Raw genomic sequence first — 13,403 nt, forward strand, 5'->3', positions numbered from 1 at the left:
CCAAAAAGAAGGAAAGAGATAGAGGAACAGAAATTATTCTTACTGTTGAATGTATATACATCCCCACTGGGAGCTTGGTTTTTTATCTAAAACGAAAAACCCAAGCCCCAAGAGCTAACAACAAAAAGTTTTTTTTTCTGTTCCTTTTCTTTTTTTACAAAAGTAAACGATTTGGTATAGTAGGGGAGTTCATAAACCAAAGATGCTGATGCTGCAATTTGGAAATTGTTGCTATGATTATATATTGATAGAGTCTTGCTGAAGAAAGTGGCAAGAAAATATAGTTAGATGGAGCAGCCTGATCTTGAAGATCCGAACATTTGATCAAGAAGGATAACAAAAGCCATGGCAAAGTCCGCCCTGATATTATCAGGCTGAACAACAAGACGGAAGACGTCGATTCCAAAGGCAACTCCACCAACAGCCTCTTTCCGCTTGATCTCAGCTACTAACCTCCTCTTGACATCGTACACGGCACAGCATCGTTGGGAATATGACCCCTCAATCTCGTACATGATGTTGTTATTTCGATTGTTTGTGTTCCCTGCGAAAACGTGAGCCAAGCACTTGTTGTTTAGGATGTTCAGTGATTTCCTGACAGAAAGTGTGGGATTCACCAAGGTTTCTCCCTCGTAAACCAGCCAGCTATCTCCGAGGCTCATTTTCTGACGAAAGAAACGTTGAAACATCATCATCATCGATTTTGCAATTAATTATTTTTGAAAGTCTCACGTAGGAAAAGGTACGAACCTTGCGGCGGATGGTGAGGAGAGGCTTGCCAGTGGCATCCATGAGAAGGATCTCGCCCTTGTTGCCTTCCATGTAATTATCCACCCTGAACACCAAATCACCATTACCATCAAACACCGTGAAGCCGTTACAGTTGAACAACAACGACTTTTTCCAGACAGTTAGAATAGCCTCCCATGTGTCAGCTGCTACTAACAGCTTAGACGGCCTCTCGGAGATGGCATCGCTGCCAGTAAAACTAGCGTTTGGATAAACCTTTGTCATCGGCGTAAAAGGTTCCAGCCTTTTCAACTCTAATTGGAAAGAGGATTGCAATTTACAAGTCAACCAATAGTACAACTCAACTCATTATGATCAAACTGTAGAGTCTGAAAGATGACAGAAAGGAGAAGAGAATAAAAATCCAAAGCTAACCTTTCCAGCTCTGGTTGGGTGCCCGAGTTAGGCAGAGAGTAGAGATCAGAGCATAACATATATAAGGGGAAAGAAATGGGGTTTGAGAGACGAAAAGAGGCGCAGCAATTGGGTAAAAAAGTCTAACGATCTTTTGGTTGGAAGAAAGTGAAAGGGAAAGGGATGGCTTGTAATTTGGATGCTCAGCATTGGCCATTGAGACATCGATGCATATGATAAAGACCAAAAGCTTTGTTTTAGAAAAAAATATATATTAGGCCGACGCCTGCCCAATCTTTACTTCAAAGGCTGCAAATATTAATTAATTTGTTTTTGTAGTCTTAAAATAACTAAATAAAGTTATATTTTGTGGCTGATAACTAATTTGCGATTGGTGCGGAGAGTGGACACTCAGCAGTCAGCCCAATGCTCTTCCTTAGATATTTTTCTGACGATGTTACCGTTCACCGTCTCTTCATTTTTTTAATAAGTAGAACACTGGTATTTATTATTTAGTAACCTTAACATAAGTATTTAGGGTAGGACAAAAGGCTTGACCCCCTTTATCTCCTATTATTATTTCACATAGAGCCGCAAACGAAACGATAAATATGATAATTTATGTTATCAAATCATATAAAATATTATATTTATATCATATTTTTATAAAAATTATATATTATAATTTGTATTAATATAAAAATATAAAATATAATTTTTTTATTAAATTCATCTATGGGTTTTTTAAAATTTTAAATTATATTATTTTTTATTTTTCATTTATATCATTTTTATATCTTATCATCATATCATATTCAAAATTTTCATATTTATGAAATAAGTTAGACGGTTCATAATATAATATAATTTGATATAATATAGATTATATTTGATTTAATTTATTGTTATGTAATCGAATTAAATCAAACATGATATATATATATACATATATACACACATGTCGTATTAAATTAAAAAATTTTAAGCTTATGAATTGAAATGTATGATATACAGACTAATCGTGTTATGTTGGCTTATTATTATTATAAATGAACTTCTAACCTTTTAAGTGTATTTATATTTTTATTATATTACAATGAAATTATATTTTCTTTTAATATTTTGTTAGTAATTTATGTTTAATTTAACTAGTGATTAGTAAAAAAAATGACAAAAATAAATTAAGACTTCAAGTAAGTACAAATTCAATTAATAAAGTAAATTATTATAGGATGAAAGGTATAAAATAATTATACAAAATAACATATTATATAAATAAATTATCATATGAGAATAAAAAATAAAATAATAATCTTGTATCTTATAATATTTTTTTATATGTATGTGTTTTTTGAAATATTAGGTTTGTAATTTTAATATTTTTATTTAGTGGATTCTATTAATCCTATTTTTGGATGTATATATTTTGTTGAATCATATAAATAATTTGTCATTTTTATTTCATTTTATTTTTCTTTATTTTTGCATATTATTTTCAATAATAGATTAATTTTTTAAAAATAATTAAATTTAAAAATTATTAATGAATTATACTTGACTATTTCGATAAGAAAAATAATATTATATTTGGTACAATACAATCTAAAAAAATTACGAGTTATGTGCCGTATTAAGTCTTAGTCTTAGCCATCATAACCATATTAACATGACACATTAAAAGATAATGATTCACTGGCACTATTTATTAACATATAAGTTAATATTTAAATAAATTATACCGGCCTAACACGACCATTTGATACCTCTAATTTTATGCAAGGTTTCAGCCGCCTTTTCTATAAAATCATTCAGATTGGGATAGGGCGGTTATTAAGAGTTTTAGTTGCCATTGACATTAGTATTAATTATTTAATTGCACAAATTAAAATAATGTCATTTTTTATTTTATTAAAAAAATAAATAAGAAATGAGAAAAATGTGGATAAGTATATATATTTATAAAATTATTTATCATTTGTTAGATTTATTTTTTATTTTAACTTATAAAGTATATAATGATAAAATAATATTAATTTTCATTTTTTAATTAGTTTAAATATAAAATACTCTTGAATTAAAATTAAATTATCATTTAAATTTTTATATTTTTATTACAATTAGTTAAACTTTTGAACATTTATTTTTATTTAATTGAATTTTGAATTAAATCAAAATTAACCACGTAGGTAACATGATTATGATGATTATTAATTCATTTCCGTCTAATTAAAAACTCAATTGAGTAAAAATAAAATTTTGAAAAGTTAATTAATTATAATAAAAATATATGACTTGGATAGTAATTTGAAAAGTTTTTATAGAAAAGATAGTAATTTAAATTTGAAATTTAATTTTTTATATTTAAACCTTTATTTTTTGATCAAGCAATTAATGCAAAATAAAATTACTTTTTTCTTTTATTTTTCATTTTTTTACCAAGCATCTTAGGAAAAATATATATATTTTTCATCTTTTTACTTTTCATTTTTCATTTTTTTTTTCATTTTTATCCACCTTATCAAACAAAAAGCTCAAGACTATATATATAGTTATATATATATGTAAAAGATAGAAAATGGTTTGTAGAAATTTAACTGCTTGACAGGAAAAAAAGAGATTGATTAATTGATAATCAAGTTAACTTAGCTGACCTAACAAGAAACATAATCACCAGAAAAAAAAAAAAAAAAAAAGGAGGTTTTGCATGACTAGTTACCTAAACAACTTGTTGCATAGTGTTTAGTTACAAGTTGTAATATATCAGCTATTTTAGTTTAATGCCATTAAACTAGCTTTGTTGTCCCTGCCATGAAAAATATTTTCAGAATTGGGAAAACAAGCACTTTAAATGTGCCTTTTTTAAGCAAAATAGCCAAAATTTCATTCTCTTGGCTTGCCCGGTTAATGACCCTGCCACCTCATGGCCGGTCTTTGATTCAAGTCTACGCATTCGAGATAGGTAAAATGATGAGGAGGGTTACTTCCATTTTAATTGTAGACCTACATAATACCATCTATCAACTGTATGAACAAACTTAAATTAAGTTTCGTATTCAATTTTATACTAACTTTACACAGACAAACTAATATTTACCGGTCATAAAGGAATTGAACAGCAAAACAAGCCAGACATAGATTAGGAACTGGAAGAATCAAAATATGGATTCAGTTGCAAGTTGTAAATGGGATAAAATTGGAACTGAATTTTTTTCAAATTATTGACCAAGTTTTTATAGTGGCAGATCACCTTTTTTCATTTTAAGTTAGATAGGTGGCTTGCTGACAAACACAAGGAATAATTCACTAGGCAATGATGGCTAAGCAAGCACATCTACACTTGTAGCAGTAGTGGAAGAAAGTTGACCTGTTTGGTGACAAGCCTTCTCAGTGACTACATTCCTAAATCAGAGCACTCCCCATTGAAGAACCAGTGAATAACATGAACAGAAACAATAAATGTTCCAAACATCAGAAAACTGGGTGTCATTACAGCACACAAAGCGCATTATGTTGTTGTAGTCAGCACAATTTAGCCAAGGTTTTCAATGTTTTTGCTCAGCTCATCCAGCTTCTTCATCCTTAATATCTCACTTTCACTCACCAGCTGACCACCATTTGACAGAAAGGAAAAAGAAACTTAGAAATTATCATAACAAGGTTTGCACATAGTAAATAAATGCTCCTATTGAATCGATAACAAGAACACATATTCACCTCCATTAATTTGCTAACTAGTTGTGCTTTCTCCTTATTCTTGCCATTGAAGGCGTCAAGGGCTTCTTTGTATTCTCTTTCCTGTGATTATCAAAACTCTTGAGGGGCTAGGAACAAACTATTACTACTTGAATATATATTGAACTTTTATGCTGCCATGATATAATGACAACAAAAATTTTACTAGAAAATGTGAAATTTCGGCTAAAAGGCATTTACTTGTCCCATTTGGTTTGAACCAGATTTAGCTTAGTTAGTTCATTAAGTCATTTTTAAGAGATGACATCTAATAGGTTTAAAATTCAAATCCCAATACTTACAATCATTTCTTCTATTCCCAGATCCATTGTAAATCATTTCTTCTATTCCCAGATCCATTGTAATAATCAATAATGAAAATAATATTTGCACCTTCTTCTGGCAGCTCTGTCCCAGTGGTTTCAGCTCTCGGTTAACGGTGTCTATCTTCTTGCGCAGAATTGCAACTTCCTTCTTCATTGGATCTATGAGGGCATCAAGCTCCTGGAAGATTTTATCAATTCAAAGAAGCAGACATTTGAATCATTACAGTTAAACATCATATTCGTTTTCAATTCAAAGTACCCTTTAAAAGGAAGAATTTTATTTATAGATATTATGATTCTACTTAGAATCTCGAAACCGAGAAATAATGATCAAAAACAACCATTTGAACCCAACTTAGCTACACTGCATCACTCTTTTACTCATATTAAACAAGGTAGCAGAATATCTGTTTATTGATTTTTTCTTGAGCTGAATCGAGATGTTGTTTCCTTTCAGACTTCTCAATGTTCTAAAACAAAAGTCATGTTGCATTAATATCATATAGATTCACGTTTTTCATAAAAAAAAAATGTCTATGTTTTAGGCCAGTCCAGAGTTAATATATACTACTTGATGCTACATGTGAATTCCCTCATTCTAGTTTCTAAACTGTGATCCAATAAATTCGATTCGGAAACTTACTTCTCGAATGTCAGCCAAGCGCCTAGTTGCTTGTTCGACGCGTCCCATATAAGCCTGAACCTTGTCCCTCACCTCCATCTTCTTTCTCTCAATCTCTTCTTCTTTAGCTCGAAACAATGCCAATGCAGATTTCGCCATTTCCTCTTCCTTGTCATCTTTTATTGGACTCCCATTGCAACTGATAATCCCCGAATTCTTTACTCGCTGCATCTGTGATTGTTGTTGCTCCCATATCTGCTTTGGTGTTGCCATTGATGCCATCTTTCACCCCACCTTCTTTTCTTCATACAATTCTCTTTTACCCCCTCTCTTTTCTTTTGCTCTTTTTCTTAAGAATGATGGCTCTCTTTCCTCTGCTATAGGTGGTTATATGCAAGGCTGGCCGGCTTTAAAGCTATGAAACCAACCAGCTTCCTTTAACACGAAACAAATAATTTGTAATCATGATGTTAGAGAGGATTTTCACCTTTCTTGAACGAAGACTTAAATCAAATGCTCTTTCCAATCTTTACTTTAACACCAACTTTATTAACATCAGTACAATTTTTGTATTCAAATTTTAGCATAGAAGTAAGTTATCAGTAATTCCATGTACATTTCTTTCTTGTACACCTTTCCAATTGTATTGTTTTAAGCCTGGAATGGAGGAGGACTCAAATGGGCCTGCTTTGGTAAGCTAGCTTTGCTGGAGGGTCCAGTCATAAAACGTACCTTCTGATGCGGTAAGAGCCTGGGTTCTTAAATGCAGCCTAAATTGGCCTATTTACAAGTTCAGTTAACTACTGCTGTTCTTCTCACTTGTGTAGAAGAAATACACATTTTTTTAATAAAAAATACACATAAGTATAAAATTTTTTATAAAATTTACCACCTCCTAGAGTATATGTGAAGAAATATATCATTATTGGTATACAAATCATTTTCCTACTTCCAAAATATAAACAGTTTACAATAATGTTGCTGTCATTTAAATTGATATATATTGGTTGAAGGCTCCTAAAGAGTATTGGTAAATCTTCTTTTCCCTTGAAGAGGAGTGCTTAGAAAAGAAGGCTTCTTTCTGTGGAATTGACAAGAAGTGGTCACCTACACAAGACAGGGGAGGAAAGCCTTAAGAGACAAGACAGAGTAGGAGGGACTGTAGCTGCCCTTATTACATAATATTATTAGCATTCATAACTTTCCAGCTTGGACTTCTAAAAAGGAATCTCTTAATCTTCTGCTTTTATCCCTTCTTATTTCTCTTTAGGATGAAAGTTTAAGTGGTTTTGGAGATGTGAGTTTGAATGTCGAAACAGTTATGTGTCCGACACGAGAATGTTCAATTTCGTTTTAAGTTTTTTAGGATCATATTTCCGTATTAATGTCCACTTTGACTTCATATGCTGATTGTTTGGTGTCAAATTTCCTGTCTGATATCTGAACTGTAACCTTTAAATTCTACTGATTTTTTCACCGAGGATTTGATTTGCCTAATTTTGTCGATAATAATCAACTTTATAAACATTTGAGCATATGCTGCTGCATGCATAAATACGATGGATTCTTTTCTTCATCTTACAGAAACCAATATGCTGTTAGCCCCCAAGGGATTTTTGTAGTATGGATTCAAAATTCAAAATCCTTTCACCAAATTCTTGCAAATGTCAAAAAAAATTTATTAAAGGTTGGGGGTGTTGCAAACTGTCAGAATCATGTATGCTCTACTGTGTGCTTCAATTTTTTGTTAATGGGGCATCATTCATATCTTTAACCTCTGCAATCTCGACTCTTTAGCACAGCCTTGATTTTTGGTATATTTATTCTTTTAACATGGTTGAGAATGACTAGCTTTAGGTTGAGCAAAGACAGGCCAGCAAGGTCAACTAGTGTACTCAATTTTAGGCCCTTCGGCCTTTGCTAGTTCAGCGTTTGGCTTTTAGGGTATGTATGAACTATGAAGTTAGAACAGAAATGCTTAGACTGTCCCTGGTTTCAGAGACTTAGGGCTGAGTGGCCTTTTTCATTGCCTTGCAGTATTTGAAGAAAGAAATTAAAAATTGCCTTAGAAATTTAAAATTTTATTTTGATTTATCTGCAAAATTAATATAACTAATTTCATGGATAAACAGAATGGTGAACTTGCCACGTGTCATCATTCTACCTTCATTGACACCCAGCCATGGAACCTCTTCAGGACAACAAGAAGCAAAGAGACTTCACAAGCTTTAAGCTGACAACAAACATGGGAGGGCTGAGTTCTAGTAGTAGAGAAACACAGAAAGTGCCAGTACACAAGGTTGAATATTATCAGAAACCCTAAAAAATTAGTTTTACATGAGCTGCTCATGTTTTTATTCCTAGTATCACTTCTCTTGGTAATGAACTTTAATATTACAAGCCATTCCTATTGCAGTTGCACCATGCTAGCTAGATTCAAGTTCATAAACTTGAAACTTTTAGTATTCACTTTTAACTTGAAATCTTATTCAGATTGCATGCACCCATGTAATCAACACTCCATAGAACGGGAATAAACATAACATAGTAACACAATGACGCTCATACGAGAAGAAAGAAAGAAGTATAACAAAGTATTAACATAATAAGTGCAATGATGAACAACATCCACAATACACACACATTCACTACTTTGCCAAAAAGAAAAGTCAGTCAATCCCCACTAGCACAGCCCCTAAATCCACAATGCACACGCTCAATTACTTTCTCTTCCCTTAAATGCTGGGGAACTCGGCAAACACAAGCAGTGTGCTAAAATTGTGATCCAGTGGCTGTATGCAACGAAGGCAACAGAGATATTCATATCCAGGCTGCATTAACAAACGAAATGGGGAAAAAATTGATGAAAAATATTTGTAGAGACTGCATTCTTGTAGCATTTTTATATGAACCACCAATCAGAAGGAAAATTAAACCTTCAACAACCAGAAAAGCCAGCTCATGCATCTTCAAGAGTTAGTAAAAGATTAACATAAAAGAGTGATGAAAGTAAAGACCTCAATAATGCATTGACATTCTAAATTCATTTTAAGATTATTGACTTTCACTTGGTGCTCTTATAATTTTAAAGCTATGAAAGAGGAAGATGAAGTAAGACCTCAGAAGTGTGGAAGATTGGAGAGTGATAGGAGTTTGGAAGATGATAGGGCTTTGGTTATAATGATCTGCAAAGTTGGAGATGTCCCGAAGACTTGGAGCTAACTTCAAATTATTCAACAATACCTAATTATGGCCTAATGCCCAAACTATTATGTAAGGCACAGTTACGTTAAACCTTTTTTCACTTAGCTATTAAGTTGCAGTCCACATAGCCTTGTTCCCAACAGCACTCATACAGCTCTTTAGATATTTAATTTCTTTTATAGAAAAGATAAAAAATTGTAGTGGTTCCTTTGATGTGCAATTTTGAATATAGGCCACAATGCTTCACATTTCGTTTTGCCATCATGTGGATCATTTTCAGCTGCCAGGTGCCAAATGAAGATCAAATCACCGCAAGTTCATAATGAGAAAGCTTAACAAGAGAATACTAGAAAACTAATTAATTTTCTATTATGCAGCATCAAAATAAATGATCATTTATCAACCTTCTCTCATTTTGGCATCCGGCTCCTTAAGAGTAGGCTCAATCAATTCCCATCCATCTGGATATTTGATTTGGTTTGTCCTTACCTTAGGCATTTTTAAACTGCAGGTAAAAAACTCAAATATGTCAGAATGTCAACAGCACATTTATCAAATTTCTTCACCAGTGATGCTAACTCAATATAAAGTGTTCTAACAGTGACATGCAGGTATTCATGATCAACATTCAAAATGCAACTTCGACATATGAATCTGTGAGGATCTGCTTATTCAAAAGCTTTCTGGCACACTAAAAGTTTGTTTATATTTCCAGTTGCACAATCCATTTTCAATTTGAGGAAGAAATGAACTCTTTATGTTTTATTTACCTATTAGAACTTATAAAAACTACCATAGGGGAAAAAGCCGCGCTTATGGTGCATGAGAAGGTGAGACCTTTCTCTGTCATAATGCTTATAGTACAATTTAAAGACCCAAAAGTTTGTCAACTTATCACCCACGGTGCATATACAATGGGAGAGGCAATAACACTGCAAGACTCCTAATGACAAGCCTATATATATCAATTCCCGAGTTAAAAGTTATACATTCCTACCTTTTCTTAAGATGCCATAGGTGTACACTCTCCAAAATCTTTCAAATGTCAGAGCAAGAAACTAATCCTAAATATAAAATGCCTTAATAAGCAGCAATAAATCTTTTAATAATCTTTATAATTATCCTACCTCAAGCACATCTCAGACAATTTACAAGGAGGAATGCGGAAATCATGCAAGAAAACAGAAAACACATGTATCAAATCAGTCATGGAGCTTCACTACCAAAACCCCAAAGCTTGTATCTTTTCTTCAAATTGGTTTACACTCTCTCCAGCATTTAGCTTTCTACTTCAACCTCTCATTTCAGGTCAATGGTGGTAAAAAAAGGATTTAGTATTGGGTTCTTAATAGGGATCAGTTGTAGTCTCTAACGTAACAAGCACTCCAAAATGCTTGTAGAAATGTAACTTAGAAAAAAGGGTTTATAGGACATATCAGCTAAAAGCACGACACTTACAACATTATGTCAATAAGGTTTTACAATGGGATTTGCCCTTGTTTTTACAAACCCATAATAAGCAAACTTTTAAAAGAAACGAAAAAAGGCAAAATTTCGTTCTGGTTTTTCTAATCTGAACGGGTTTTAAGTGTACAAAAGCGGCAGAAAGAGGAAAAGCAAGTAAAATAGTGATATGAAATGGGATTTGAAGCTCAAAGAGAGAGGAACTGCATACCAGCAAGTGGCCTTTGTCTCGAGACGAGTAGTGGGCACAAGTAACTCTGCAAACCCGATGCAATTGAACCTCCCTAACCTAAGTTCGACCTCAGTCTCAACAACGACTAACACTGTAAGAAAAGGAAGATGGTTCGGTTTCCCCTCTTTCCCGGCCTCTCCCAAAAGCCCAACATAGGCCCAATGGTTTTTTAATTAATGTTTTGAAGACAATATGGAGAAAACTTTGCCAAAAGATATGCAAATTAAAATAATTCAAAAACAGAATTAATTTTTAAAATTTTGAATATAAGACATTAAATTTTTTGGTTTAAACTTTACCATTATTTACATACAACAATATTATATTTATCTCTAAAATTTGCATATTAAGAGTTCAATTCCAAAACAATGTGATGGTTTCCATTCACACCCCTATTGAAATCAAAATATTTAAATACATACTTTTTATTTAAAAAAAAAATAAAACTCAATGTTTGTTATTTTTCCTGAGAGGAATTCAAACACAAACTTTAAATTGATGAATATGCATGCATATTATTAAACCAAATACAGAATGCACAAGTTTGAAACTATTAGATAAGATAAAATATACAAAGTCCTCCCCATTCTTGGAACTTATTAATGGATTTTAATTTCATAAGTTACTCAGCATTTACGGAAGAAAGGGATGCTTTCCAGGTGTGGAGCCAAGACTGAGCAAATTGGAAGTACTTCAATTTTTGAACATGCAATTAACTTTAACATAGCTAACTCTGCCACACAAGATTCACCCAAAGTGACAAACTCAAAGTCCTTCACTTAATGGTTATCCCACTGACATTATTCAGGTTTAACAAGTATTCAAGAACACAAACACCAATTTATGCATAGAAACATCAAACAGCTTGCTGAATCCTGAGGTCTAATCATGTAGCTTTCAAAACAAACAAAAAACCAAACTGAACATAAAATGTCAAGGTAGCTTTAAAATTTCCATTGGCAGCAAAATAGTGTGCAAACCAAACAATTATTAGAGCTAATAAACAAGTAACTTCAATGTAAAAAAACCACAAAAGTCCAGGAGCACAAGTCTTCTAAGCATGAGTATTCTCATTCTTTCTTTCCAATCCCATGAGACATATTATAGATCCCTCGTCCCTGGAAAAATAACAAGCACAATATGAGGAATATCACTGAGATGCCAAAAAACTAGGTTCTCACTCTTTTCTTTGACAAACAGGACCTAGAACTTGTTAAAGGCATGTTCACAAGTAGAAACAAACTTACAATTAAATACAAGGAACTTGCAAACAAAGCAACAGGAATGGCAACAGATGTGATCTTATCATAAGGTCCTTTCAGGTAAGTGTGCTTGTGGATGCTTTGAAAATATTTCTGCTTCTCAAGAAGCTTCTCCCTAGGTCTGAATGGTGGCTCCGACATCCTGCACCATAAGTTAAAATCCAGTTATAAATCATCTAATCAAAGAAGCTTCTCTAAGCTCCCAAAAAACCTCAATCTCACTTCTTCTCTCTTCCCAAAATGGCACATCCATGCACTTAAAATTTCCATATCTCTTTCCCTCTATTTTTCATTTTCTGGTCCAATAGGTGGGCTGTTCTCCCCTTTTCCATAAGCAGCCTCCCCCACCAGGCCACCACCGCCCCTAAAAATTGGTGTAAGTTAGATTAATCCTAATTCTTTGGTACACCCACCAAAACACTTTTTATGAGCTACAATTTCCTTGTTAACCAAGAAAATTGTTGAAATTTCATACTCCAAAGAATCCACAAGCCTACTATTCCCCTACAACCCATAGGTTTGAACTCATGCTAATAAGCAGACATCCCTTACCCTAACAAGATTCAAAATTTCATGGAAGTCCCCCCTTTCTACGAAAGCTAAATAAAACATTGGCAGCTGATCTTAAGGCAACATCTGAAAGAGACAGAGCAAAACTAATAAATTTCAGCAGTGGAATAAAGTTCACCGTAGCAAAATAGCCTACGAAGGGAAATTTGGCTTCTGTAGAAGCCCCAGACAGCAAGGTTTCACATATACAGAAATGAATTCAACCTTACAAAAACTTCAAAAACCTTTAATACTCCTAAAAAAGCCTCTGCATATAACTACTCTTTTGCATCTAGAGGATGATGAATTTTATGAATCTTCGACTAGAATCTAGCTTAATGGTTTCAATTACTCATATAATTATAATCTTAACCAATTATACCATGCCTAACCAAACCAATTTAAAAGAGTTAAATTTAATTATTTTGCACGAGAAAGCTAGCTTGATTAATCTTGTCAAGCTACAAAGACAGGAGATTTAGTCCAATCAACCCAAACTAATTACCCAAAAGAAAACCAAATTAGTGAAATGTTTCTCCCCCAAAAAATCTTCAGCACATTCAACCAGCAGATATACTAAGAAAGATAAAAATTAATTCCACCTTATTATATCAAACAACTTTCAAGATCAGATTCAAAGGAGAAAATTGAAAGAGTATACCTGAGAGAAAATTGATCCTGCTTCTTTTTCTTCCTTAGATGCGAAAACTCTAGAAATTCTAGACGACTCTGAGCCTATCGGGATCGATTGATTACTGGAAATGGTCCTTATATCATTCGGGAAGACAACGGAAAAAAACCTCTCTTAAAAATAATTACACGGGCCTAGATGGCAGGGCCACTAAAGCAACTTACGAGCTCAATGTGGG

The 13,403-nt window shown here is 33.0% G+C and overlaps 3 protein-coding genes and 1 pseudogene across 6 annotated transcripts; all 4 read right to left on the reverse strand.

The window, feature by feature from the left end:
- Positions 1-86: 86 nt before the first annotated feature.
- LOC111303777 (protein LURP-one-related 8-like) lies at positions 87-1,735 on the reverse strand. The gene is made up of 3 exons (XM_022900210.2): positions 1,165-1,735; positions 751-1,043; positions 87-665 (listed from the first exon to the last, which is right to left on the reverse strand). The coding sequence occupies exons 1-3, from the start codon at positions 1,358-1,360 to the stop codon at positions 285-287; spliced, it is 870 nt and encodes a 289-aa protein (XP_022755945.1). The 5' UTR covers positions 1,361-1,735; the 3' UTR covers positions 87-284.
- A 2,129-nt stretch (positions 1,736-3,864) lies between these two features.
- LOC111303779 (uncharacterized) lies at positions 3,865-6,248 on the reverse strand. Of its 3 annotated transcripts, none has more exons than XM_022900212.2 (4): positions 5,845-6,248; positions 5,269-5,379; positions 4,858-4,938; positions 3,872-4,747 (listed from the first exon to the last, which is right to left on the reverse strand). In XM_022900212.2, exons 1-4 carry the CDS (start codon positions 6,103-6,105, stop codon positions 4,673-4,675), a joined length of 528 nt encoding a protein of 175 aa, XP_022755947.1. In that variant the 5' UTR covers positions 6,106-6,248; the 3' UTR covers positions 3,872-4,672. The 3 variants fall into 3 exon arrangements, 2 of the variants coding, with proteins under 2 accessions (XP_089598791.1, XP_022755947.1); XR_016327015.1 differs by having other exon boundaries at positions 4,699-4,747; positions 5,178-5,379; XM_089742665.1 differs by lacking the exon at positions 4,858-4,938 and having other exon boundaries at positions 3,865-4,747.
- Positions 6,249-8,395: 2,147 nt separating this feature from the next.
- LOC111303781 (protein BUD31 homolog 1-like) lies at positions 8,396-11,357 on the reverse strand (annotated as a pseudogene). Its single transcript, XR_016327016.1, has 4 exons — positions 10,703-11,357; positions 9,432-9,532; positions 9,119-9,307; positions 8,396-8,654 (listed from the first exon to the last, which is right to left on the reverse strand). The product of XR_016327016.1 is annotated as a protein BUD31 homolog 1-like (transcript).
- A 140-nt stretch (positions 11,358-11,497) lies between these two features.
- Positions 11,498-13,354, reverse strand: LOC111303780 (cytochrome-c oxidase/ electron carrier). The gene is made up of 3 exons (XM_022900213.2): positions 13,196-13,354; positions 11,971-12,127; positions 11,498-11,841 (listed from the first exon to the last, which is right to left on the reverse strand). The coding sequence occupies exons 2-3, from the start codon at positions 12,124-12,126 to the stop codon at positions 11,794-11,796; spliced, it is 204 nt and encodes a 67-aa protein (XP_022755948.1). The 5' UTR covers position 12,127; positions 13,196-13,354; the 3' UTR covers positions 11,498-11,793.
- Positions 13,355-13,403: the final 49 nt, after the last annotated feature.

The sequence above is a fragment of the Durio zibethinus genome, chromosome 13, assembly GCF_047325235.1.
Source record: "Durio zibethinus cultivar Kanyao isolate XHJ-2024 chromosome 13, ASM4732523v1, whole genome shotgun sequence".
Classification (NCBI taxonomy): Eukaryota; Viridiplantae; Streptophyta; class Magnoliopsida; order Malvales; family Malvaceae; genus Durio; species Durio zibethinus.

Bases quoted from the DNA above. Each gene is read 5' to 3' on its own strand.
- LOC111303777 (XM_022900210.2), bottom strand. From the start codon at position 1,360: ATGGCCAATGCTGAGCATCCAAATTACAAGCCATCCCTTTCCCTTTCA. The intron at 1,044-1,164 runs GTTAGCTTTGGA...CTTTCCAATTAG, and splicing joins ACCCAACCAGAGCTGGAAAG to AGTTGAAAAGGCTGGAACCT. The intron at 666-750 runs GTTCGTACCTTT...TTCTTTCGTCAG, and splicing joins TCCTCACCATCCGCCGCAAG to AAAATGAGCCTCGGAGATAG.
- LOC111303779 (XM_022900212.2), bottom strand. From the start codon at position 6,105: ATGGCATCAATGGCAACACCAAAGCAGATATGGGAGCAACAACAATCA. The intron at 4,939-5,268 runs GTGCAAATATTA...TGATAATCACAG, and splicing joins GACAGAGCTGCCAGAAGAAG to GAAAGAGAATACAAAGAAGC. The intron at 4,748-4,857 runs GTGAATATGTGT...AATGGTGGTCAG, and splicing joins TAGTTAGCAAATTAATGGAG to CTGGTGAGTGAAAGTGAGAT.
- LOC111303780 (XM_022900213.2), bottom strand. From the start codon at position 12,126: ATGTCGGAGCCACCATTCAGACCTAGGGAGAAGCTTCTTGAGAAGCAG. The intron at 11,842-11,970 runs GTAAGTTTGTTT...TTATTTTTCCAG, and splicing joins CAAGTTCCTTGTATTTAATT to GGACGAGGGATCTATAATAT.